Source organism: Vidua chalybeata, chromosome 6 (genome assembly GCF_026979565.1).
Source record: "Vidua chalybeata isolate OUT-0048 chromosome 6, bVidCha1 merged haplotype, whole genome shotgun sequence".
Taxonomy (NCBI): Eukaryota; Metazoa; Chordata; class Aves; order Passeriformes; family Viduidae; genus Vidua; species Vidua chalybeata.
Window position 1 is genome coordinate 10,182,932 of NC_071535.1, and position 27,695 is coordinate 10,210,626.

General features: G+C 46.1%; 1 protein-coding gene across 1 annotated transcript; it reads right to left on the reverse strand.

The window, feature by feature from the left end:
• Positions 1 to 3,459: 3,459 nt before the first annotated feature.
• Positions 3,460 to 21,175, reverse strand: TNFAIP2 (TNF alpha induced protein 2). The gene is made up of 12 exons (XM_053945462.1): positions 21,114 to 21,175; positions 15,118 to 15,469; positions 12,878 to 13,505; positions 11,496 to 11,610; positions 10,148 to 10,273; positions 9,338 to 9,438; positions 9,150 to 9,248; positions 8,849 to 8,972; positions 7,755 to 7,877; positions 6,720 to 6,875; positions 5,311 to 5,432; positions 3,460 to 4,894 (listed from the first exon to the last, which is right to left on the reverse strand). Exons 2-12 carry the CDS (start codon positions 15,455 to 15,457, stop codon positions 4,753 to 4,755), a joined length of 2,076 nt encoding a protein of 691 aa, XP_053801437.1. The 5' UTR covers positions 15,458 to 15,469; positions 21,114 to 21,175; the 3' UTR covers positions 3,460 to 4,752.
• Positions 21,176 to 27,695: the final 6,520 nt, after the last annotated feature.

Sequence of the window (27,695 nt, forward strand, 5' to 3'; positions counted from 1 at the left end):
TCCCCATATGTTGAACAGGGAGAGTGGTTAGCTTCAGCCAAGGTTTTTGGTTCTGTATAGCCCCATGCAGATTGTGAAGGGGCTGTGTCACAATGAGTGAAGTTGGGGATGAGACCTTGGCTGAGACAAGGGATCTGCTATGCAGAAGATGACAGTCCCTGTCCCATAGCTCGGATGGTTTTCACCTCTTCTTACAGCCTTGGTGTAGAGTAAAGGGGGCTGCAATGAAACCAAAGAGCAGAAACAGCCCTCTGTTAACTAGGACATAGCACTGTTAATTTTATCCTGCTATTTTCTCTAAACCGTGCACTTGGTTGAGCTCTCAGCTACACTGCTCTTGCCAGTGGGACTTGGGGGTTGGCCTCATGCCTTTGGGATGGGGCTCAAAATCTCTTGAAGACTCCAGGACCAATATTGTTCTACCTAAGGGCTTGTTATAACCTCCTCCCATTTGAGAGGAGTACTTTTGGGAGCTCAGCTTTTCTGCTAAATATTAAATTTTCCTCTTTTATTAGTCTATTATGAGAGTTATTACAGCTCAAGTGCTCTGTCCTATTTGGATAAAAACTACTTGGATAAATAGCACTAAATTCCTCGACCTCAAATGATGGTTTTTCTGGGCGCTGGTACATAATTTTCCCCTGGTGTTTCCCATCTGCTGGAAGGTTGAGAGAATTGGGAGAATGTGGTCCCAAGGCCTCATTGGGTAGTGCTGGGAGACATTAGGAGACTTGTGGAGAGGTGAAAGAAGGAACTGAATACCTGAGGAGAAGACCCAGAGAAGAGACGAAAAATGTCACTGTAGGGAAGCATCCAAGCTGGTCAGTTCAAAAGGGGTTTTTAAAACCTGATCTATGGAGTATAAAGCCCCTGGTAGCAAGGAGAAATGCTGCCCAGCAGGTGTGAACATTCACTTCATGGTAACCTTAAAAACTTCAAACTGCTTTAAAAAAATGTGGTTAACTTTTCCTCTGGAACATGATCCTGAACAGCCTAATGGGTGTGTCTGCTCCATTTCATTTCCTCTCTTTCCCCCTAGGAAGTGGGATTCACCTCTCTTCCCATCACTATGGATTAATTTCATTGCTAGGGTGGAAATCCACGTTTCCTGCATTGATGAGTAATTCTTGAAATCCCCTGACATTAGCTGCCATCTCTATTATTGTGGCTACATGAAAGCTATTTTGTGTTTCAAGGATATCAGCGTGGTGGTGTGGCCACATCCTCTTCTAAGTCAGGCAGGAAGGCAGCAATTACTCTCATGGGTTTCAATCTACAGCACAGGAAAGCATGATTTTGCTAGAGCCACACTTAAGCTCACTTACCTCTATCCCACTCCCAAAACATCTTTCCTTCTTGGTGCTCCTGCCTGTTTGGTCCCCAGTACTGGCTTTTGACACAAGCAGGAGGCAGGTGATGGAGCAGCAAGTGAAACCTTCCTGGGAGATGCTGGACTTGCAGCCCATGTGCCCTAATTCCTGTTGGGAAGGAAACTCTGCCATCCCACTCACTGCAGGTGTGCCTTTCCTCTGGGATGCTCCATGCATTGCCAGGCTTCAGGTCTGTTCCCATTGGATTGGGGTTTCCAGGTTTTTTCTATTAAAGTTCCTATTAGCTATGCTAAAGGCAGAATTTGACAATGGATGTTGGCAAATCGTTGCCACATCCTTGGTGAAGATGTAATTGCACATATATTTCCTGCTTTACAGCAATTAGCAGGTGAGGAATGTGTCACCCAGGCACGTCACTGAAGCCAGCTCTGTCCACCTGGAAAAGCCCACCTACCAAACCACTTTGCTCTAGTGCGTCTCTCAAAATCAGCACATCAGTAAATCCTGTGGCCTTTAGTCCAGTGCTGTCATTTTTTAGTGGATTTTAGAGAGAGGATCCAGGCTCAAAGGGAAGGAATTGCTGGCATTCTGGCTCCTTAACCCTTCATTTCCAGGTCAGCAGTTCCCAAAGTTTCTCATCAGGCTCTAACAAAACATTCCTGCTGGTTTTCTTCTCCCCATCACACTCACACTTGAGTCTGTGAGCTCTCTGGAGGTTTTGGCTTCCCCTGCAGAAAGGGCAGAGGTTTCCCAGGTGTCCCTGAGAACTCAGCACACCACAGGTGGCTCCTGCAGGAGCAGAGGAAGGAGTAATGCCTCAGACCACACCCTACTATGCTGTGGTTTGTGTCCTTTAATCTTTTGCACTGCAAATTGCAAGTCTTCTGTCAAATGATGGAAGTGCCAGGTGAGATGGATGGGTAGGGAGCCAGGAGTGTGTGTGAGTGGATGTCTGAGCTCAGCCTGTGCCCAGTGTGGCTGTTGAGTGCTGATGTGCTGGGAGCACAGATGATAGCAAGCAGGGAAAGCTGGTTATGCCACAGCAGCTGTGCTCAGGAACCAGCTTTCCTAACTGTTCTGTAAAATTGATCTTATTTTTTTGATCTTGGCTATCTGCTCTGCCTCCAAGGAGGGGCAGGCATCAGCATCAGCAGAGGTTGCATGATAAAGAAAGTCAAGCCACACTGACCTCATAAAATTTTATTTACTTTGTTTTTAGAAGTGCTATTTATCATATTGAACTAACACCATTATCAGAAGACATTTGTGCAACCTCCTGAAACTACCTGGCTATGTGTAATATGTCACCTATAAATAAATGCCATTTTAAATGTCGAGTCATGCGGGAAGATAAATAAATTAGTTTCCTGGGCTCATTAGAGATGAAAGCTGAGGTTTTATAGCAGGATGAAGAGAATTGCACAATGCACTTCCATATGGCTTATGAAATGTGTATGAAAACCATTTTCTCCTACCCATGCTAATTATGATATATAAATAGATACTGTTTCCCTTTGGGCACTTAGCTGGATTTTTTTTTTTAAGATCAGTGCAATCACTTGTATGATGCATTTCTGTAGGCCTTTAATAGATCTCTGAATCAAAATACATATTTTTATAGCAATAAAATGACCTTTCACTAATTGGGAAAGAAAATGTTACCCAATAGGTGACAGTTGTCATGAGTGCTCAGCACAGTCAGAAGTCATTTTGGCATTTGCCTTTAAACTGTAGCTGAGATGAGTGTTTAAATAATAATTTTTTAACCCATGTGTCTATATGAGTTTTGTGTGAATGCGCTTAAGAAAGGAGAGGGTGGTTTGTGCTGCCTGCAGCCAGGCTGCAGACTAAAATCACAGCGCTATTTTTCACTGAGGGCACAATTTTGCCGCAGGACCTGTTGGCAGAAGACTCCTATGAGTGTGTACCACTGGCCACTGCTAGTGAGCAGCCCACTGTGCTCAGTGGATGTCCTACAGGGGCATCAGCCATGCTTTTCCAGGCTGTCTACAGTCCAGCAAGACCCCCTACTTGGAACCAGTGGGTAATATTCACCAGAGCAGGCTGGGAGAAATGGCCCTTTGAAGGATGACATAGCTGTGGCAATACAGTAAACTGTCACTTTTGTAGCATATTTGAATACTGTTTATTATAAACATTGCAAATTAGTATCTCTAACTGAGAAAAAATAAAATTGGATGCAAAAATACACTGGTGGTATATTGCATATACATATAAATACATTATATAGTTTGCACAGTCATCAGGCATCTTCCTTCCAGACTGACTTTCCACAGACTGATGCAAAAGTTGAAATAGAGGAGAACAGAAGGGAAAGGTCTCCAAATATACACAGTGCTGTTTTGGCAAGTGATTAAGTTCCCAAACAAACTGTGCTGTAAGATACAAAACAGTTTCGCAAGAGACCCATTTGCATTTTCACATCATATCTACCTCACAGCACAAGGGGAAAGAGCAAGCAAGAGAATGATGACATGTACAGGGTGCTCAGTATGTACTGATGACATTTGAGACCAGGTCCACACCCCATTCAAAGCCTGTGCTGTTAATGGGGTCTGGAAGTCCTCTCCTTGGTAAGGAGGACTTCAGTAATATCCAAAGTGTTTTACCAGCTGCTGGTTTAGCCCACACAATCCATTGCAATAGGCAGCTTGCAATAGTCCCTCTGAGAAGATGCACTGGATGGGGTCACTGACAGGGGCCCAGGTGCTCCCACCTCACAGAGGTGGAGGTTGCACACACTCTGCAGGGCCAGTTCTCCATTGGAAACCCAAGGCTCTGGGCAGTGCTGCTGCCCTGGGTCAGAGCCTGCAGCTGCTCCAAGGGGGCTGGCAGGAGCCCTGCCACAGCTGAGCTGCAGCTCCTCCTCACCAGGAACCTCGTGCCTCTCCCACCAGCCTAACACAGCTGCTCTGCCTGGCTCTGAGGAAGGTAGATGGATTGCAAGCATGTTCTCATGGGACTTTTCCAACATCTCTGAATGTTGGTTTCAGTTTTTGTTTCCCTTCATTTCCTTAGAGGATAAAAAATACATGCTTGGTGCCTGCTTGGTCTGTGATGTGGCATTTGTGGCACCCTGAGAGGTAGATGGAGTTCAGAGCACCAGGGCAGTGTCCAGGCAGAGAATGTGGTGGCACCAACGAGACCTCAGAGGGAATCCATGACTGGTGGGAAGAGCAGCCTTGGTTTTTGTGGGCACTACACCTGCCATGGGTGCACCCTGTGCCCAGCCCCACATGGAGCATGATGATTCCCACAGAGATGCTGAGCACCAGACTGGGACAAAGCACTTTCCATAGGAAAAGGTGGCAGTGGGTGCCATGCATTGCTCCAGGAGATGGTCTCCATCCCCGGCTCACCCCACAGTCCAGCACAGGGCAGTGCCAAGGCATGCCTTGGTCTAGGACACATTTATGTTGGAGAAGAGAAGGGCTCTGGGCTGTGTGGATGCTGTGCTGTCTGCCAAGTAGCCCAGGATGCTCTTGAGTTCACTGCGTGACAAGTTGGCTTTGATGTGCAGGAATGCTTCCAGGTGCCTTTTGCTGTGGAAGAGAAATGGGCAGGTGTTATTTCCTCCCACACACCTTTACCTGTCAGGGCCACTGCACCAGGATGTGGCTCCCACCCTGTGGCATTAGCTCATGTCCCCTGTGCCAGTGGGTGCCAGCTCAGCATCTGCCAGTCCTATACAAGACCCTGTGGATGTTTGGGGTAGGGAAGGGAATCTCCAAGGAAAAGGAGAAAAATCAGGCCAGAATTTGGAATATATCAATAGGCTTTTATTCATATCTTCCTTTGCTTTCTGATAGGACTGGGATTGCCACAGCCTGGAAGGAAGCCCCTACCCAGGTTTATAGGCTCAGGCTATATGAACCTCACCTATAGTCATATTTGACTGCTTTCTGGCTCAATTAGAATTCCTTATGAATATTAGCAAATCTGTTTCAGCATCTCTTACCGGATATCTGGGTATGTTGTGGCGAGTGTTGCAACTTCAATTTTAATAGCACCTAAATCCTGAAGTCGGATTATTTCAGCCAGTTTGGGGAGTGCTGAATTCAGCCATGTGGCTTGAGATCCCTGTGAGAAGAAGAAGTGGTTAGCAGGACATCATGGGGGTGCAAACCGCCCCCCACCCCAGGAGCTGCCTCCTGAGGCTGTTTCTTGGCAAATGGAAAGGGCACATCAGTGATTTTACGTGCCTCATTGTTTTCAGTGCTGTTTCTGCTTGAGGCAGCCTTGGAAAAACACGATTAGCTTTTTGATGGTTTTTAATCCTCTCACACAAGTGGTGTGTGGTCTGCCATAAGACTGAGACTTCCACATCCACCTCAGCAGATTCTATCTGCTCATTTCCTTTTCCTTGGGTTTCTGCACTGCCTGGTGTGTGTACCACGGTCTGATGGGCCAGGTAAGTCACTGCCATGTGCTGCTCTGCCCCAGCTCCAAACACAGCCCTGCCTTTGGCATCTCCAGGTATCGCCAAAATTGGGTAGAAGCCCCAACTAGAGCTTTTTCCTGACCATTGGAATTTCCAAGGTGCAGCTGCCTGATCTCCTACCCACTCTATGTGAAACTCAGACTTGTTCCTTCTCCAGTCAAACATGCACGGGGTGATGGAGGACAGGTTTTGGCTTAGCTGTTAGCTTTTTTTGCAGGCAAAATTAGAGGCATGGAAGGGGGGAGATGATCTCTAAGGACAGAGAGGTGTGTTCCAGCTGTGACTCTCATGGAGAAATTCCTTGCATACCACAGACCCCACACTGCCTGCTTTAGCCCTTGGCTGACCTAAAAGCTGCAGCGTGGGGGAAATCAAGGGTGAGAGGAAACCTGTTAGCTTGCTCGTGTGGCAACAGAGGCATTTATTCTGCAGGCTACCCTTTATGAAGACTTTTGAAAGACCCAGCCAGGATATTCTCATTGGTCTGAACTCCACGCCCCCTCGGGATCTGGCCAGTGAAACGCTTGCAGCTTCATACGAGATCTGATTGGGAGAAGCCCTTGTCGGTCAATCCCGGAGCTTGGCAGCAAGCTATCCAGTAACAGAAACCCAGACTCCATGGAAGCTGTACTGAAACCGGGAAAGAGTATCTAAGTCTTTTGACACTATTAATATAAACCTTCAAAAGGGAACTGCCTATGGGACAAAGAAGGATGAAATCATGTCTCTGCATGCAGGGAGGGGCAGGCTGCTGACAGGGGAGCCTTTCTGCCTACAAGCACTTTAAGAGACCTTTTTCTGCCTATGGTCCTGCCTTCCAGGAAATTAAGCTGAGTTGAAAAGGTTAACAAAAGTTCCCAGAATTACTTTCCTGTTTTTCAGTGTGTTTGTGCCCTGTGATGTGTTCATGGCAAGCACTCACGTACATTGCTGGTGCAGAAGGCTTCCAGGTCAGCAGCATTCTTGGAAATGTGTTGGGCCAGAGTTTGCTGCTGTGCTGGAGTTTTCAGGCTGACCTTCCTCTTCAGCAGCCTCACAATGTACTCTTTAACCAAACGGGCATGGATCTTCTCAACGATAGTCTGTTGGGAAGGAGAGAAGGGAATCATCATCCATCCCTCTTTTGCCTGGGGACATAACAAACCATGTGTGTGGATGCAGGACAAAACCATCCTGGGTGCTGCGAGACATGCCACACCACTGCCTGCTGTGGATTACACAGCAGGAACAGCCCTAATTGCCAGCCTCCTAAGACTTGTTACAACACATCCTAGATGCTGAGAATTTCTTTGTGCTCTAGTAAGAATGGGAATTTCCAAATGTTGTTTCCTTCTGGGAAGAGTTTAAAGTGCAGAAAAGATTTCCACGTGCTAGAAGAGTAACACTATTCCAGAGAAACAGGAATTCATGCTGCTCTTCCTGTTCTTCCCTCTAACACATAAAACATCATAATTTGTCTCAGCTACTAAAAAGACAAAGACAGGAAATCAAATATTGTCTGATATGATGATATTTCATATAAAGTCCAGCACCAGTGAGGACGTGGTTCTGGCTCAGTTCTCTGGGATTTGTCCCATTTGCATCCACCTCCTCCAGTCCTTAAGGCAGTCAAAGGAGCAATGAGACTGAACCATGCAACTGCATCTGCGTTTCAAGATTGCTAAACCAAAGCTGTAATTAAAGCCACATGTTGGGTGGTCTCTAAAGCACTTTCTCTGTATCAGGGGTGGTTTGTTCTGCAAACAGTGCAGCAGAGCTGCAGGAGTCTGCTTCTGTCAGAGGAGGGTAAGATTTATGTGCCTCATCTGGGTAAACAGCATGCTTATGGAAACCCTGCCTGAGAGGCTTCCTGGTGCCAGACCAGCTCACCAGAGGTCAAGACAGCTCAAGCCACAGAGGATCAGAGCTGAAAATGCAGCCCCAGCACCCCAGAATCCCTCCAATATTTCTCTTGGACTTACATGGTAAAACGGGTCCTTTAAGGTCTGGAAGTCTGAAATATGTTTGCTGGTGGTTTTAATGATCTGATTCATAATTTCACTGCTGGAGTCCCACTTATTCTCCGTAAACTTCTTGTACATTGGCTGAAAAAATGGAAAACCTTCTAAGTTACCTCAAACAAATTCTATGCATGTGTATTTGTCATTTCTACATGTAGAGTATCTCATGTAGTGAGAGCATGCTGTGTAGTCTGTGCAGGGGTGTGTGGTGATGCCTTACAGGGACAGGGGAACAAGAGGCTGTGTCCCCTTCTTGGTTCTTCATGGTGAAGAAGACACCAAGGGCTTGAAAGGTTCATATTGGAGGTGTTTTTTTTATTTCTGCTTTGTTTTTTTTCCTCACCATCTTGTCTGATTAAAGAATTATGGAACCATCAGGGGAAAAAAATGAATCTTTATGAGATATTTTCAATCATCATTTTTCTCAGCCACAATAAATAAATAGGAAAATGAAAAAATTGTTCCCCTGTTCTCTTGTGCCTTCCAAAAGGCTCTACAGAGAAAGCAGGAGAGATTGTGGCTGAACATTCCTGCCTCCTACACTTCCTTTTCCTCCACCAAAATTGCTTAACTTGAAAAGATTGTGTTATATATATATAAACAAACAAACGGAAAAAAAAAAAAAAAAAAAAGGAAGCCAAAAGTACAGAAATGCCCTTCAGGTCACCTTTATGGGGAAGCCAAAAAGCTGCATAATTGCAGTTCATGCCATTAGTGATGGCTTCCTACAGTGTAGAGAGCAAACAGCTGCAGGTCGAGACTCTCCCTGCTGCAGCCGTTGTCTCAGATGCCATCAGCAGGTTTTATGTTCACCTGCACAGTCATGCCTATGTCGCTGCACCCATTTTGCCTGCAGGCTTGAGGACCAGCTCAAGGAGAGCTTTGTGGGTGTTTCAGCAGCAGTGTGGGTTAGTGCCCACACTGATCCTGTCCCTTCTGAACGTGGCTGATTTGAATCAGAGATTTGAGCAACAGATAGCACAGCAGGAGAACATGCCCTGCCCTGGTATCAGCTGAGCCAAGAGGCAGGAGGATGTGGGGCACAGATATGGTACCTTCAGCTGGGCAAAGAGCTGTTGAAGCAGCACATCAAAGCCGCTGTTTTCTATATCAGCCAGAGTGCTCAGGATATCGGCTTTACTGTCATCCTTTTCTGCCACGTATTTCTCTGTGTATTCTCTGCAAGAAAATACCAGCCAGGTCAGAACAGTCTATCCTCAGAGGAGAGAGAGAGAAATTCAGAGGTCTCCAAACCTTCTGCAGGCAGATGTTTCTACCTCTTCTCACTCTAGAATACCTCCCCTCTATACATTGTCTGCAGAGGAAGGAGCAGAGCCTTTTCTTTTGGACCCCTACCTAAAATTCCAGCAGTTGTTAATATTTGCAATCAGTATAGGCTTGTAGTAGCTGTGCTTCTTGCTTTTCTCCTTGAAGTCTTCAAAGGCATCCCTGTAGCTGGAGGGGAGATGGGAAGAGGAGAGGTGGGTGAGTGGCTGCCCAGGTGCTGTGGCAGCCCCGCTGCCCACAACCCCTCCCCACCTCACCTCCTCAGGAAGGCTGGCAGCTCCTTCAGCAGCCGACGGGACAGCTCCTCGCCCACGGCCTTGCTGATGTCCTCAGCTCGCTTCTGGCTGCTGTAGATACTCTAACAAACAAGCAAGATCAATTTTAAATGTTGCCTGCTCCAAAAAGGCCAGGTTTGCTGGGTAAAAAAAGCTGCAGATCCTTTGCTGAGAGCTGCACCCAGCTCTCCTGCATCCCCCCCTGAAACTGATCCAGGGACCACACAGAGCAGCTATACTTAGCTGAGAGGTTCAAAAGGAGCATGAAAAAAATCTAGAAAACAGCTGAGAAAGTAGGCAATTTGACACTTGGTTTAGTTTCTTTTTTTTTTTCCTTTGAATGTTGTTAGATTGCATTAAATAAACAATTTAATCACAACAACCTCAACATATGAGAGGTTTATTTTTTAAAAATAAACTCAACTAATCCTCTGCATCCAGAGGAGGAAAGAGGCAGCTCTGCCTGTGGCACTTTCCCTGGGAGGAAGAAACAGACTCTCCATTTCTCAATCAGCTGAGCCTGTCTCTGTCTCTCTGCTGCTGGGGATGCAGAAGAAATTGCACAGAAGAACGAAGGCAGTTTTTCTTCTTGTTTTGCTTATAGAGGCGCTTGCCTCCATCCCATGGTACACCAGGCCCAAGACAGACCATGGTTTTGAGCTTCCCTGTACCACTCAATCTGCTAGCACTCTACACAAGTGACTTGGCCTTTTCTGCATTGACCATAGTTGGTCTCAAATCCTAAATAGGTAAAGGATACAATTGTTTATTTTTAATATAGCTCTGTATTACCTGGATAACAAATATTCCTAGCAGTTCACTCTGAAAATGCCCATTTAGCTTCTCTGGTTCCTTGTCTTCTTTCCATCTTTGGATTTCTTTATCCAAACATCTGCTCAGTGAATTTTTGACAGTAACCTTTAGGGAAGGAAGAACAATGGCATTTACTACAAAATGGATGCAACAGCTCCTACCTTATGCAGGTTTTACTCACCCACCCACCTTTTGCCTGGCTCAGCACTTTTTCCTCAGCCCTGGCTGGAATATGAAGGCTCCTTGTTAGGAGATGCTTGACCCATGACTTCACAACAACAAGGACAACCCCTCACGATACCCACCTACACAATACTGAGTATTTTAAGGCAGGAGTGAAGATCCCATCACAGCTCTACATCAGGGGGATCAGGAGGGCAGGGAGGGGAGCAGTGGGTAGGAAGGTTGCAGCAGCTACATGTACCAGAGCCCAGATTCCCCCAACCACGCACCGCATGTGTGTCACACTCAGAGCTCCCTGCTTTTGCAATCCTTTTTCATGAGCTCTTCTGACGCCACACAAGTGCAGGAGAGGGAAACAAAGTGCTCTCAGGCTTCCTCTGCTCCGACCCCTCTGTGCTGCAGTGAGGCTTTGGAAATGGCCTGTGCAGTGTCTGGCACGTATTGCTGATCCCCCAGTGCCCTGTTCATGTGCTTTGCAGACCTCACAACACCTCTCCCATATGCAAACCATCACGGACTACATCTAAACTTGGAACTCATCTTCTCATTTTCCGGGAATTCCAGCCCCAGATGCCAAAAGCACTAAGCTATGGGAGTACTGTAAAAGTGGCTTCTTTTTTCCATTAAGGGAAGGGTGATACAAAAACCAGAGCAACTTTTATTTTCCGTAGACCAGGCGGTTCTCCATCAAAGAAACAGATTTGTCAAGACCAGATCTCTATGCTTTGTGCTCACCCAAGGTCTGGCACCTCTGCAGAGACCAGGAATAATCCAAGATCCTTCAGAGATTCCTGTGAGAGGGACGATAAATCCCTCTGGAGATTTATCAGACAATTAGAAAGTTGCCCATAAAGTTCTGTTGTTGGATTTTCCCCCTGTTGCTACCAGATGATTTACAAGAACAGAGCAGTTCTTTTCTCATGGCTCCCAGGGCTAAGCAGAAGTTTGCTCTTCAAGTCCCATCTAGCAGAAAGGTGACCTGTTCCCCAAAAACAAACAAAAGCTTTTTGCTTCTCCCTGGAAGGGTGTGTAGGGTGTGTGGTTCACTGGTGAAGAAGTGTGTGTGCAGGACAAGTCACAGCTTCTCTGAGGAGTCATATGGGAGCAGTGAAGGGAAGAAGAGGAGTGTCTGAACCTTTCTTACCTCTTCACTGTCAAGGTATTTATTTTCAAGCTCTTTGCTCAGACTTGAAGGCAAAAGGCTTCCAAGCTTAACTTTATCCAACTCCATGGCTAAAGCATGATCTTTTCTCATGTCTCTGGAATGAAAAAAGCCAAACAATTGTATTTTCCAAGGGTAGTGTAATTCAAGACAGTTGTTGATGCAAATCACTAACACTTTTTGAGGATATAATTGAAAAAACAGATGGAAATGTACATTGTCCTTAGTCCAGACAGGACTTGGAGAAGCTGAATATGTGCCAGGGGTGAGACCTGTGAGGGTGGGACCACAAGCAACCCTGTGAATGGAGTCATGGTCTGTCAAACTCCTGTGTACCAGCCACTGTGCTCTGGTGGGGATGGGGGACCTGAAGCAAGCGGGGGAATATAGCCCCTGGACATGACCTCTCTCTATCCATATAGAGAGGCAAGCAGATGAAAAGCTGGTGTTTGATGGCTGGGAGGTGTTCCCCAGCAGACACCCAGACGTGGCCTCTGGGAACACTCCCAAAGCAGATGCTACCCTGGCCAACACTGTCCCGAGAGCTGCGCTGAGCCCTGCTCCTCACAACTGCTCACTTCCAAACAGAGGCTGGTTCAGACCTGAATATCCTGATCTAGAGCACAACACTGGCTGTGGAAAACTTCCGGGATCAACACTGAATCACTACACTCATCAGTGAAACATGAAAAGGAAGAAGTGGAGCTGAACGACTTTGGAAGAGAAGAAACATTGCTGGTGTCTTTACTGGTTTCCACCTAAGAAGTGAAAGCCCTCAACTCTCCACCCAGTACTATTAGCCACAACAAGCAATATTTTCAGTTCAATAACATACAGAGTTTATGGGGACCCTTGGCTGATGGTGTCCTCTCACAGGGGTGCAGCCCTAGCTCTCCTAAAGGTGAAGAAAACATAGACTGTGGGTTACACTTAAGCAACATTCTCCATGCCCAGGATAATTGCATCTCAGGTTGTTCTATTTATTGTCTGCCCTCTGGTACAAAGGGCTGAAATTTTCAAATTTTCCAAGAGTGAGTCCAGGTCTGCAACTGGAATAGATATGAAGGCAATGAACCTGACCAATTTACCCCACAAATGAAGCCCTAAACATTTGTGTGTCTGTTGCCCAGAAGCCAGAATGATGAAACAACCCTTCATTTACAGACTAGCAGCCTTGAGTGTGTCCCTTCTGGCTGTTATGGCCAGGACTGTAAGTCAGCACATCATCAGTAACACCAGTAACTTAGCCAGGTGCTGGACTGCACCGCAGTAATATTAACTCATAAATCAAGCAAATGCCTGGGTTTGCAGCCAATGAGCCTGTTTTGATTTCCAGGGGTAAACATGTATAAAAGCCCACTTACTTTGGATAAAAGTTGTGCACCCATGAGAGAAGAAGGTAAACATCCTTGTCTTCCAGATGAGACTCAGCGTTTTTCTTTGCCTGGGAGGCAAAATAATTGTGGTAGAGCTCTGCGTATATGCTGAACACATTAAACTCAGGAGGATAAAGCTTGTTAATATACTTGGCAACCACTGTCAAATCTTCTTTCATTGTCTTTCCCATGTGCAGGAGGTTCTGGCCAACTGCAGAGAGGTTCTCAGTTCTAGGAGTACGGCCTGTGTCTTTCATTCGAGCCTCTACCGACTCCTTTACTGTAGCCATCCAGAGCTCTTTCCATTTTCTAGGTCTAAATTGCATATTTTGGTCAGGTGGATTCTCTGACATGTAGTTCTGATCTTCCTTCTCCTGTTCTTTCAGAGCTTCCACTGCCTGCTGTAGCAGATCTGGGTTTGTTTTTGCAAGCAGCACAGAATCCTTCAAGGTGCTGAAGACTTTGTGCTTCAGAATTTCATAGACAGACTCGATGTCTTTCTGACTGGTGTTCAGTCCCTCCTCACTTTTGCTAGACAGGCTTTTCTCCAGGACAAACAGATGTTGAATGGCATCACAAAGCTTTTGCTCTCCAAGGAGATCCATGACTTGTTTGACTGGTGAAAAAAGAACAGCCTTTCTTTAACCAAGAGTGAAGATTTAGACTTCTGTTTTATAAAAAATGATGGCTCTGGCATTTAAAAAATGCTTATACTTCCAAAATGCTAGCTCTTGGGCTCCTGCACCATGTAGAAAGTATGTTTAAATCAAGATCAGATTATTTCTAGCTTGCCTTTAACTGAGGCAATGGAAACTTGAATACCCATCACCAGAGTGTTGCATATGGACAGCTATTCACAAGCCACCTATAACTGTTTCCAAAATTTAGCCTTGTGGAGTTAGTTAGTTATTGCTCATCCCCCTTCCCACTAATATGACCTCAAGTCAGAAGCATGGCAATAGAAATAATGTAGATGGAAAGATGTAACTAAAGATATGCTGAAGGAAATACCACATGGGTTTTCCAGAAATAGATTTTGCACAACCTGACCTGTGAAATTGTTTGGGAGGACACATTTAGCAAGCAAGACAAATACAACTGAACTATCTTATCTGAACTACAGCCAGTTACTTGAGACAGGGAAACCTGGGAAATTGTTAGTTAAAATGGCAAAGTTATATCCCAAAATAAGATCTGTTAAGTGTGTAATGTTTCCATGGAGGACTCTGGGTGGAGAAAGCTTACATTATTCATGAAACTCATCTTACTTCATTTGTCCTTAAAGATTGTGGCACAAAAGCTGGGAGTGCCCTTTTGGCCTCTGCTGATTGCACAAAGTTCAGAGACATTATCGAAACTGAGGGCTTGATGTATTTTACAGGAACAATGGGATAACTTGAATAGTAAATGGGCTGAAATTTAATGGCACAAAACACAAGATACAAATGCAATAGAACAAAAGTTACTTAGCAACAAATAGGACTTTCTGCTGCAAGCTGGATGTGAATCAGCTTGAGATGGAGGAGGAAGAGAGACACCTGGAGAATTAGTAAAGCCTTACTGGGAGGTGGTAATGAACATGTCAGTTACGAGCCCAGGATGTATTCAGTGAGAAATATCCAGCTGAGATGGGAAAATAGGAATATATTGTACCACACATTGGTGGTGTCTCATCTGGAATATTTTCTGCAATTCTGGTTACTTAAAAAAAAAAAAAAAAGACATTGGGGATGGGGCAATGCAGTACAAAAGTTCTGTTTTCAGCAGCAAATTCAAGGCCAGGAAGGAAAACCACCGGTTAGGGAAAGCATTTGACACATGGAGAAAGAGATGGCAATTAGACAGGTAAAGGCTTGTCTGGAAAGGAAATAATTTGTACTAAAACAACCAGACTTTGTAGGAGGAGATGGAGGAACAGAGCTGAGAGTTACACCTTGGTTTCTCATCCACCCACAGTTCTCTGTGCCCCCATGGGAAGTAGAAATAAATTTTGTTTTGGACAGGAAACCTGCAAATGGACAGCTCCTCAAGGACTGTGCCCTTGGTACTAAAAGACTAGGACTTGAGGTCATGTCTCCCTCAGTCCAATTTTCCCCAGGCTTCTTGGAAAAGTCACTTCAATCTATCAGTACTTTTGTTTCCCTAGGGGACAATTCCTCCCTCATACAGCCCCTCTAGAGGTAACTATGGCCCATGAAGTGGTGCAAGGAGGATAGAGGAGCACTTACCACTGGGTGGCTTGGTCTTTTTAACTATTTTAAATGCACTTTTAAGCATTCCCTTTATTCCTTTGTTCCCCTTCTCAGGGCTGTCCCCGGCAGAGATGCAACTCTCATTGCTCGTGATGGAAGAGGCACGTGAAGCTCTGCAGGCTGCCTCTGGCCTTTCTCTCATCTTCTCCGGGTCCCTGGACCAGATCTCATTTGCAGAAGGTTCAGGACAGGCAGGGACTTGCTCAGCTACTGATGGTGAAGTGTTTTCAAACGGCCTGTTTGCATCAATGCAACCCTCTGAGCCACTGCGCATTCCAAAAGGACCACTTTGGAAAAAAGGTAACATTTTCATCATTTTCCTTCTAGCCTGTACATTTCAGAAGAAAAAAAAAAAAAAAAGAAAAAGGATCAGATGACAACAGTTAGAAAGAAAAATACCACGGAGAAGGTAGCAAGCGTGGCAAGGCATATGTGTGGGCAACATGGAGAACATTACACATCTGGTGTAAGCACAGGAGAATTCCTGAGCAACACCATCCCAGCTAATGCAGAGAAGGGAAGCAGCTCTCTGGTCTAAGAAAAATCAAAGAGCCATTTTGAGGGTGATTCAGATGTCCTGATTTGAGACCTTGAGCTTGTCAGGCTCTCCCATGGGATGCTCTGTCACTATGGACATGAGCATGGATGGGCACGTGAGTGATGTGGGTGGGATAACTGTCCTGTGTCTTCAAAGAAACCACAAAACTCTCATACTCTTACATGGCATTGGGATTGATTCCCCCCTTACTCAGGGCCTTTTCTTCCTGATCTGTGCTCAAGGTAAGTGGGAACAAGGCACAAGGATCAGGGTAGTTTAGCCTTGTTTAAACAGACATGATCCTGCCAGAGTCCTGCATTACCACCAACACTCTTACACTACAACAGAAATTTGTTATTGTTGCAACTTCTTCTCAGAATTCATATTTAGAATTATGTTCCTCTATAATTCAATAGATTGCAAAATATTTATTTACATAACTATAACCATTTGTACTGTATATAACTGTTATAACTGTGCAATTATTGTAAATAAATAAAGTCACTCATAGTTTCCAATCCTTATTCTAATAATGCTTTATTTAAAGTGAGTTTCTAGGAGAGTGAAGCACATCTGTATGAAGAACTCTCAGGCAAGTTTTGGTTTAACTTGTACTGAGTAATGGCAGAAAAATTAGACTTCAAATAAATGAAGAATTTGGCTTCAGTTATACAGCCACAATGTGGTGATCTTCAAATACCTTTGTTAAGTTTATAATGTTGGTATGTGTCATGCTGATACAAAAGTTGATACTTATTTCTGGGAAAACTGGTTGGAACACTGTGGCTTTTCATTCCAATTATGTTTCCTCCTGCTGGCTTCTGGCAGCTTGGAGAGCTTTGAAGCGTCAAGTTAGTGGTAGCAGCTGAGTTATACAGAGAGCAGTGAGAGCCTGGCTTTGCTGAGAGCTTTCCTTCTCCCTGCTTTGGATGCCAGGCCATGTTCAGGATTAGTAATGCTATTACCTTCTAAACACAACAAATATGAAAATTCATTTGGGAAGGAATTCTCCTTGCATGAGCAAGCAAAGGGGGCCTGAGCACCAGAGCCCAGCTGACAGGAGTTACAGAATAGTCTGAGCTGGAAAGGACCCAGAAGGATCACCAATTCCAACTCTGAAGTGAATGGCCCATACAGGGATTGAAGCCACAACCAAAGGCATTATTAGCACCATACTCTCAACTAAGTGAGCTAATCCCAGGTTAGCCAGCAGCTGTGCCATGGCTGAATCTCTGCACCTACATCTCCCCAGCACATGTACTGAGGAGGGGAGGGGGAAGGAAACTCCCTGCAGTTCACTCCAGCTATGCTAGTCAGGATGCCCCACTAGAATCTGGAAAGCAGTGGAAAAGTGCTCCTTTTTGTTACATTTCCTCTACAAAAATACCCAGAAAAACAACCAACCAACCCCAAAAAATCATGGCAATAGACATGCTTTGTTGCCTAATTTTGTAGGGCTCTTTTCGTAACCTGCATTTCCCAATACAATACTGTGTTTAGATTAATTCTGCCAAATCCCTTCCTTCCTGTTTGTTCAAGCACAGACTCAGACTCATCTGAGTCCTCTCTCTCTCTCCTGTAATTTCCAACAAAGCATTATTTGGTTTCTTTTGTTTGTTTTCTAACCAAAGAAAGTTAGAAACCTCTCCCCTTCCAAAAGGCCTTTAAGGTCTTTCATTTTGATGAATGATGATCACAAAGGTGGACTTCGAAGTTTCAGTTCTTCTTCAATGCCAAGATAAATGCAATAGATCTTTGAAAAGCATTGAAGTGACACTACACATACAAAAGTCCATAAGGGAATGATTAAGCTGCTTAAAAGCTGAGTTTTTAATATCTGTCAGAACTCTGTTGTGGTAGTGCTCAAAAAAAAAGCCAGCCTCAAGCACCTAGGTAAGGTTGTCGATGCAAAAGCTGCCATGCTCTCACATTTGACCAGCTTGAACTCTTGCCCAGTGATTATCATATGCCACTGCTGGTTGGCCTGTGTTTGTACCTGCAGCAAGAAAACCCAGTAAACCCCAGCTCCCACTTTTGCCTTGAAATGCAGCCCCAGTCTTAATGTCAAGGGGTACCAAACACTCCCTGTTCATCTCTTCTCATTATTCTTAGATAACCAAGATCTTACTGTAAGAAATGCTTTTAACAAACTTACAGAAAAAAAAAGCCAACACTTTCTACAAGAAATACTCAGTTAAAAGGAGGTGGTCCTGGTTACATCTGGAGGGCACAGGCAGGAGATGCTGTACTAGCACTGCACCTCCTGCCTCTGTCAGCATGTGCTCCTGCCCAACGCAGCAGACAGAACATGCCAGGAGCTTGGCTTTGTCTTGGAGGCTGCTCCTCTATGCCTGTGCTCTTCTCACGAAACAAAACCTGCTAAAACTCCAGCAGGCTTCTAATTTTTTTAGCAGGAGAAATGCAAAATCATTTCCCAGAACCCAAATTCAAGTCTTGAGAAATGTAATGATTTGAGGTCAAGAGTTGACATTGTTCCCAACTCAGTATTATTACTAATTTAATGTTATCTTTGTAATCCTCATTATTGTTATGTGGCAACATGGTTTGTGCCAGGGGAACCTTAACTCCAATTATTTCTGACACAGCATATTCAGCTTCTGATTTCGAACCAGAAGAGCAGCACAGATCACAGAGCACCCGCTGCCACTGTCCAGATGCCCTGCAGCCCTGGGATTGTGGTGCTGTGACTGCTGGTGTAGCTGTAGTGGGATACAGCGAGCTCTCTGCTGAGCACAGCACCTACCTCTGAGTTAGAGCTTTTCTGAGGTGGGCAGCAAGGGCAAGGGAAACACTTGGAGTAGAGTCAAGACACAGAAGGACCGAGCCCAGACTCTGGGCACAGTGGCTTCCCATTTTCTCCTTTTCCTCCTCAAAGGTTTTCTGGCTTTCAGGCAGAATGATCTCATTGGTCAGAGGTAGCTCATGGTGTGCCAGAGAGCACTCAGGGGAAGAGATTTATTAATTATCCCTATTCTCAATTTTTTTGCTGAACTTTTTCTTGACTTCTTTTTCCTGAGCTACTGCCAGTATTAACAAGCATTTGTTTGGATTTTTGGTCCTCTCCAGCCTGCTGACATCCTAGGTCATGAGGATTTAGATCTCATTTTAGTGTATATTTCCCACTCTCCCACAGCCTCTCAGAAATCCAGAGTTATCTAGCAAAATTATCTATCTGCCCACACAAGAGAATTGCACTGGGCCAAGCCATCTTTGAAGCAGGAGAGCAGTGCAGGCAGTTTGAGTTTAGTGTACCTCAGACTATGTGCTAACACCTAAACAAATTGCTAATTCATCAGAGCAAATAGTCCACAGAGATGCCAGACCCAATCTCTGCAAGTTGGGAGACCTCCTATGAGGTGAGGGTTTCTCCTACCATTTTTGTTATCTGGGTTAAGTACTGAATGGAGACACCACAAATCTGGGGTCTCCCACTTGGCTCTGCATGGGAAGTCACAGTCCATAGAAGAGCTGAGCCACCCAGAGCATCACCTTGACCCTTTACTGTGCTGCTCACATCCATAGTCCTATCTGCAGACCCTTGCCAGACACCCACCACCCAATATGTGCTCCTGCAGCATCCTGATGGTGGCCAAGTTCTGCTCCTAACAGGGAGCTGAGGGAAAACAAAACTTGTCTACAGTAAAGAAGCCAAGGCAGGAGCAGAACCCCCCCAGAGGACTCAGTCCATGTGCCTCAGCATCACCAGGCACCCCTATAGGGCTGGGGGTGACTAGGAACCCAAAAGACTCAGGGGAATGGCAGTGGCAGAGCAGGCAGAGGACCTCAGGGCATCTCACCTGGCATGAGAGAGATGCTTTAAGCCAGCATAAAACCATGTGTAGATACAGCTGTGCAGTCATTTCCCAATGAGAATCTGATTTCCCTAAATTACTGACAAACACCTGAAAACCATCCAGGAAACCATCATTTCCTGTTGTTGGTGAGAATCTTTCAAACAGAGAAGGAGAAAATTATATATATACACTGTTATTGGGAAAAAGAGAGAATGCACTGTAATACCCTCATTTTTTCTTCTTGCTTCAAATCTGAGCAGCATAATTTTGAACTGTTGCTGCTGAAAGAGCAACCAGTTGCTGCTGTCTAGAGTTTTGTTTTCATAATACAGTTCCAAAGCCAAATCCTTCTTTAAGGCCTGGAGTTTGCAAAGTTCTCTGCTACAGCTAACAGCAACTGAGAAGATAAAGAAATTCCCTGGGAGCTTCTCTCGGCATTTTCAAATTCTTTGGTTTTCCAGGCATCTTTTCATAGAGAGGGTGAATGAAGCAAACCCAAACCTGAGCTCTCTGTTCCCTTTGTGATTTGCTTTATCAGAGCTGGAAAGCCTCAAAGTCCCTTGGTGGGGGCAGGCAGCTGACACTTTGGAGAGTGAGTGTTTCTTCAGGTTTTCTGCTCTGAACTTGGGTGTCAAAGCCAGACACCATGGCTTCTAGATCAGCCATATGCTCCAGTCACAGAAAGTCTCTTCCTCACTTTGCAGTAACCTCAAAAATAAATTCTGCTTTGAACACACTAAGGATCCTAACCCCGGGGCTGAATTTTCAATTTGTGCTGAGAAGCTGATGCAGTGGATATGGGGCTGCTGCACAAAGACAGGAGGGAATTTCTAGAGGCTTTTTTCAGTGCTCTGGGAAAAGGCAAGTCCTACGAGCTGTGGGACATCCCTGGCTAGGAAAAAGCAGTCACAAAAGGGCAAGCATGACAATACAGAAATGTGCCAGCTTGGCACAGTGACCCTGGCAGGGTGCAAGTCATAGGGGTTGCCCAGGGCCATCCAGGGTCCAGGCTCTGAAATGGTGTTTTTTCAGCAGAGCCAAACTGAGTGAATCACAGTCCAAGTACTTTCCTGTGGTTTGGGAGAAAACCACTTCCTTTAAGTAGAGACAAAAGGAGAGGGCAGAAGTGCCATGCTGGATCTGGAACCCAGTGCCAGAACTGGGTTTAGGATGCTTTGGTGCCCAAAACCTACATCTGGATTTTGGGAAAGGTGTTGGAAGGCAGAGGGGTAGGAAGGAGGTGAATGGTTTACAGTAGTCACTGCTGGAGCCTGTGCCCTGAAATTTAGGGGAAAAACAGCACAAATCACTCCCAGCTGTCACATTGCAATTACCAGGCACATATCCTTGAGGTGCCCAGCCCTGGGATATGCCTGGAGCTGCTGTCCTACCAGCGGTCCGATTTATTCCCCATTCTGATAATTTCAAGGTGGGGCTGAAACCCGTCCCTGTGCCCGGCAACCCACCCTTCAGCATACGCCCGTCGTTCCCCACTCTCGGACCCAGCAGAGAGCCCCCGAGCTCCCCAACAAGTGAGCCCGGAGCGGGGCAGCGGCTCGGGAGAAGCGGGAGTCGGCAGCCCGAGGGGAAAGGGAAAGAGCCGAGACTGACGGACTTACTCTGCGGCGGCTCCCGGGCGGCGGGGCGGGACGCGGGCCAGCGGCACTGTCACTGTCACCGGCACTGTCAAAGGGTCTGTGCCCGGGGCGGGGGCAGCCCGGCTATAAGGGGAGGAAAGCGGGGGCGGGACCCGGCTGCTGGGAAACTCCAGTTGCACCTCCCCCCGAGAGAAGGGAACCGAGAAATCCCCTCTGCAGGGAAGGCGGTCGGCGGCCGAGTGTCTGGTCCCGAGGGTCGGTCCCTGCGGAGGAGCTGAGCCCCGGCGCCCTGTCCCGACAGACCCCTGAATGCGGCAGCCTGGGCTCACTGCCCGAGGGCTTGGCTGTGTGATGTGTCCCATTGCGGGCTTGGTAAACGCGCCGTCAGGGAGAGAACAGGTGCCTCCAAAAATGCCATGTTCTGCATGGGGTGGTCATCTCTGAGGCTCTTGGTCGACAGCAAGTTGAACATGAGCGAGCAGTGCCCTGGCAGCCAGGAGGGCCACCCGTATCTTGGGGGGGGATCAGGCACAGCATCGCCAGCCAGGCAAAGGAAGGGATTGTCCTGCTCTCCTCTGCACTGGGGTGGCCTCACTTCGAGTGCTGGGGGTGAAAGAAAGAAAGGCATAAAGCTATTAGAAATATAAGAAAGGCATAAAGCTATTGGAGAGTGTCCAAAGGAGAGCAACAAAGATGGTGAAGGATCTGGAGGGGAAACCATACGGAGAGCAATTGAGGTCACTAGACTTGTTCAGCGAGGAGACGAGTATTAGGGAGACCTCATCACAGCCTACAGCCTCCTCACAAAGGGAAAGAGATAAGGCAGGCACTGATCTTTTCCCAGTTGTCACCAGTGACAGGACCCAAGGGAATGGCCTGAAGCTGTGTCAGGGGAGGTTTAGGTTGGATATCAGGAAAAGGTTCTTCACCCAGAGGGTGGCTGGGCACTGAAAGAGGCTCCCCAGGGAAGTGGTCATGGCATCAAGCCTGCCAGAGTTCAAGAAGCATTTGGACAATGCTCTCAGACACATGGTGTGGCTTTTGAGGTTGTCCAATGCAGAAATGGGTGTTGTACTTCATAATCACTGTAGATCCTTTCCAATTCCATGATTCTTGAAAGCTTTGCTTTTTGAGCAGGGCACTGCCACCAGCAGGCTGTTGGGGATGAGGTGCATGCCTGAAAGCACAGCTGCCTGTATCTGGGTCCTGCATCGTGCCTTCCCCAGAGCAGGGCTCACAGCACTCCCAGGAGATATGAATAGCCTCCAGCACCTTCAGAATGGGGACTGACTCCCTGCCCAGAAACTGAAAAAGACAGGCTTCCTTCCTTACCCCAAAGCCTCTGAAGATCTGTGTTCCGCTTGTGGGTGGGAGATCTTCTTGAGCCTTTCAGTACTTGAAGGGGGCCTGTAGGAAAGATGGGTACAAAGGTTTTAGCAGAGCCTGTTGCAATAGGACAAGGGGTAATGGTTTGGAGCTGAAGAAGGGTTGATTTAGATGTTAGAAAAGGAAGACATATTTTATGATGAGGGTGGTAAAACACTGGAACAGATTCCCAGAGAGGTGAGAGTTGCTCCCTCACAGGATACATTCAAGTCAAGTTGGACAGGACTCTGAGCAACCTGATGTAGCTGAAGATGTCCCTGCTCATTGCAGGGAGGTTGGACTAGATGACCTTTAAAGGTTTCTTGTAACCCAAACTATTCCATGATTCTGTGACTTGTTTTCCTTATTTCTGTTCCTGATTTCTAGCCACTGGTATCCCTGGCCTTGCAGTGTGGTAAGTCTGTTACCTGGAGAAGCATGCTGCCACAGCAGGGGCTGGCTGGAGGGCAGCCAGGGGATGCCTGGGTGGCAGCAATGGCTGTGGGGAGAAGTAAATCACTTTTGTGGAGTGTTTTAGCAGGAGCAAGAACCTCTTGCCCTGGCTCAGTTTTTCTCTGTAAAGAGCTTTGTTATTTTGCCTTTTATTAAAACCTTTTTGTTTCCAACACTGTCACAAGTGCCATCCTGCTACTTTTATGCCACTTGAGGTAACTGAGCTATCTAGGGTATAATACTTGTCTCTGAGAGCTTATAAGACCTAGCTCAAAGAGACCAAGTATTAGTGGGGGGCCTTTGCAGAGGGTCTGTGAAGGCTGTGAGGCTGTGCTGTCCCTTGCTTTGATAGCTTCTTTGGGAAGCATCTTCTGCACACATCTGGATGAGATCTGGGTTGAAGCAGTTGCCCTGCAGGCAGAAAATCAGAATATTGTGGTCCTGCAGAGCCTACCTCTTCCCCCTTTCCTGGGAAGCTGCTGTGGGGCATGTAGAAAGTCCAAGTGCCTGGTTACTGTGTTTGGGACAATTTCTATTTTACATCTGATAGCTTTGGTTTAATGCAAAATGTAAAAAAAAGGTCCAAGGATTTAAAGCTGAGTGTTAATGATGAGCTTACCTGGTGCTCCTGATGCCCACACTCAGCACCTGTGTGGCTGCACAACTTTTGGAGGGGCTATTCAGGTCCTGTGTGGGGACGTCTCCCAGCAGCAGACATGGTCTGGGGCCATGGTTTGTGCTGGAAGGAGGTGCCCAGTTGAGCTGGCACAGTGCTGGAGAACAGATGCCTCTCCTGGTCTGTGCTTTGTGGCAGGCATCCTATCTGCTGGCACTGCCACTTTCCTCTCTGGCACTCTTTTTCCAAGAAGTCCATGGCAGCAGGGAAAAACCTCACCCTCAGCAATGTCTGCCAAGACAGGAAGCAGAAGCAGAGGGGCCGCCCTGATGATCATGGGCAAACCCATGATCTTGAAAACACTGATTCATGTCATGCCAGCCTTTGGCTGTGCTGGGTGGAGGGTTCCCCTCTGGGATTGCCCCAGGGTTGGGTCCCCTTACTCCTTGACAACCAGTGATCAGAAATAACCATTGTCATGGGCTGGAAATGCTGGGTGCCACATGAGCCTGAAAATCATTGGAAACAGTACATGATTTTGCCCTGGAGTGCTGAAACTTCCTCTGTATTTCATCACCTCCTTCACTGCCAGTGGGAAAGGGAGAGGAGGCAAGGTTTGAAATCTGCAGTTAGAGCTGGTTTGAGCACAGCTGGAGGTGAGCTTGATGCTGCATCCAATGACCTTTTCATGCAGGAGGTGAAGGGATATGGCTCCTGGGAGGAACCAGGGTGACTGATGTGGTCTAGGGGTTACACACACACACACACACACACACACACACACACACACACAGCTCTGGGCACGGCTGGGAAGGTAGTGTTTGTGACTGTCTGAAAGCAGAGGATGCTGTTCTGGATGCAGGGGGGAACCTGGGGCTGGTTCCTCACATCCTCAATTACGTGATCCCTGAAGGATGCAGGGGTGTCTATCACAGATGTGCTGGGAATATGCATTGGGAAGTGGCTCAGTGATGCCTCTCAGAGCCACTGAAACCTCTCTTTAAATATTCAGAGGGTCTTTGCACTTGGCTCAGACAAATGTCTCATCCCCAGCTTAGCCACTGGGGGCTCTGACTATAGGAGACTCTTGCAGTTAGGGATGGGGGAAATCCAAGGGAGTCTGATACTCAGCTGGTGTACATCTGCAGCAAATGTAGCTGCAGATCTGTGGGCATCCTGGGTTGTTTTCTTGAATAAATGCTTGTATAGAATGATTTATGTGGGATCCAAATTAGATTCATGTAATGGGATCTGTTGCTGGGCCTCATCTTTATCTAAGTTAATTTCAGTGGGGTCAGGGCATTTCTGCCAGCAGAGAGCAGAACAAGAAACATCTTGTCATTACATTTTAAATTAAAAATGTAGAGTTTAGGTGTCATTCCCTGGCTGCCCTTGTTTACCCAAACCAAATGTACCACAGCACTTTGACTTCCTGCTGTTACACCAGCATGACACTGCTTGTCTGTGTCACCTGATTCCTGAAACAGGTATCTTGTACTTAGTTAAATAATACTGGGTAGTGGGTAACCATGTTAAACCAGGCTACACGTCTTCCAGTGCTGCACAGGAACTTTTCTTTGCTCTGTAACTACTCAGTGTACTGCACAGGACTACACTGATACTCTGTGTTTATAGTTTATGCTGTCTTAGAAGTTAACTGAAGTCTGCAATCCCTGGAATCCAGGGGTTTATGCCTGACTTCTCTAATACACAGGATATATTTCTCACCTGAAACTTACACTTAAAAGCAAGATGTGCTTCCGAGATTTGTAACTTTATTTTGCAGCTATTTCCTTAAATTTGAACAGTGACTTGCATAGGATTGTTTCCCCCTTCTCGGCTGAGCATCAAAGTCAATTTTATTGCCAGCCCTAATATCCAAATTTAGCTGAGCAGGAGTCTGCAAATGGAGTGTGTCTCTACTAGAAAAAGTTGTGAATACTTTGCATTAAACAAGGAAAGATCTACCTGTAAAAATGAAGATACTATTAACAAGAAGCATTTATAAGGAGATTATTTTTGAAGTGTGGTGTCACATGCAAAAAGGGGTAGCAGAAGAGGATTTGGGGTCCTCATTAGAATGTGAGGTAAAACACCAAGAAATCACACCTGCCACATTTCTCTGTCTCTTTCCAAAACTTTATGAAGTTTGAGGTCAGTGAAAGAATGAAAGTTTGAGCTCTGAAGGCTGGCTCAGCTCTGCAGACCAGGGCAATGTCAGCTAGGTCATGAAGGGGCCCAGTTCTTCTCCCTGAGTACAGGGACATGACAGGTCAGTAAGCTGTGGAGGAACTTGCTGGCTCCAAAGGCACTTTCACAGCTCAGCAGCTGGGGCAGAGCAGTAAGTGATTGGAAGTCTGGAAGAGGTGGATCCAGCTTTCAAGACTTTAGTACATTTTAACTCTGATCACTTGGGTCAGCTTGCAACAATATTATTTCCAACTGATTGAGGTGTCTTCCTCTCCCCTGCTTATGATGACTACAAGTAATAAAAAAGATTTCTTTTTCTCCATCAGCAACCAGGCTGAGAAGAGCTATGTGTACATACCCAAATGCTGGCCTTACAGCACAGGGACAGGAGCAGAGCCTGGGCTGAGTTCACCAGCAGATTGTGTCACACAGTGCTTACCACTGAGCAAAAAGTTCCCGTGACAGGCCATGCTTTGTGTAAGAGACATAACCCAGGAGTGGTGGGCAAAGATTGGATACCCAGGACTTTCCAGACAGTAGCAGAAAACACTAGGATGAAGTTTCACTTTCTCTTCCAGTTTCTGTATGTGTCAGTGAAGACAGAACCTCCTAGCTAACTGGACTTCCCTAGGTGCCCTAGAGGAAGGCTAGTGAGTGGAGAGCACCTCCTCGGGTTCAAGTCTGAAACCTTTCAGTCTGAGGGGACTGTTGTTTCTAGCCAGTCTGAGACACCTGTGAGAGCACAGGATACAACCTCTCATTTTTTCCTCTTATTTAGTGAACTACTTCCCTGCTCCAACTTTGTTTTCATTTGTGCTTTGCAACCCTTGATAATTATGCATGTGCTAAGGTATATGCTTTTAAGTACAACATTCTTTGGCTTTCAAAATTGTCATAGAAGCACGCCAAGGGATGGATCTCTGCTCTCTTTGAAGCCCGCTTTTGGTCTTCTCCAAAGAATTCCATGTGCAGGCTATGTTTTGTGGTAGATGGGGAGCAGAATTTTCACTCACACCTATGGAGGTTTGAGGTTAAAGGGAACCATCAAGTTGGCTAATTCTAGTATTATCTTACTACTTGAAAGCAACATGTAAAGCCAAGATCTTGAAGCCAAGCAATATGAAATATTTTTTTAAGTATTAAAGCACTTACCTAATCTAATGTTTTCAGATCCAAAAAGTTTCCTTCCTCCTGCAAAATACTTTGTCCTTTCCAACATGAACCCTATTGCCACAGGTAGAATCCTGTCCTTGTGCTGAGAAGATTGATCTGCTCATGATTTTTTTGAATCCAGGTATGAAAGCCAAGCAGAACTATGTTCAGCAGAAACATACATGGCAGCAGTTTATCTTCATCCTCTTGTCATAGTTCTGCCTCTGTTGTCTTCCTTTCCAAGTGGTGAAAACTCATTTTTTTTTCGTAGGTCTGTTTGAAGGAGGTTGTTGTTGGAGGTCTGACCCGCAGCAAAACTGTGATTTGATAACTTCAACAGTGTGAACCGCTCTGGGGAACTTTTCTACCAGTGATACCAGCCTCACATGATGATAGTTTTGTCCTCTCTGATTATATCTGGACCAAGCTAACCCCAGAGAACTTTGATGATTTTGGTTTCTTCTGGCATTAGAAATACTACATGCCTGAGTAATGAGTCAAGAGTTCAAACCAGACAGGAATGTCCTAAATCTTCATCAAAGGAAGGGCTTGTATTTAAGCATGGTCTGCTTCCCCATCCTGGTATTTCTGCTTGAGGAGTGGTCGTAGCTGAGGCTGCTGACACCTTTGCTGTGATATTCTGGTGGAGAAGGCTTCTGTCCCTGGCACCCTCCCCTGGCATTTGAGCAAGGGAAGTGTGCATTTCTGTGGTTGCTCTGACATGGAGAGGGAGGAAGGAGTCATGTCAGAGATTTCTGGCTGGGGGCAGCTGTCCCTGACATGCTCACAGTCGGCAGGAGACATCACGTGCTGGAAGGGAAATCCCC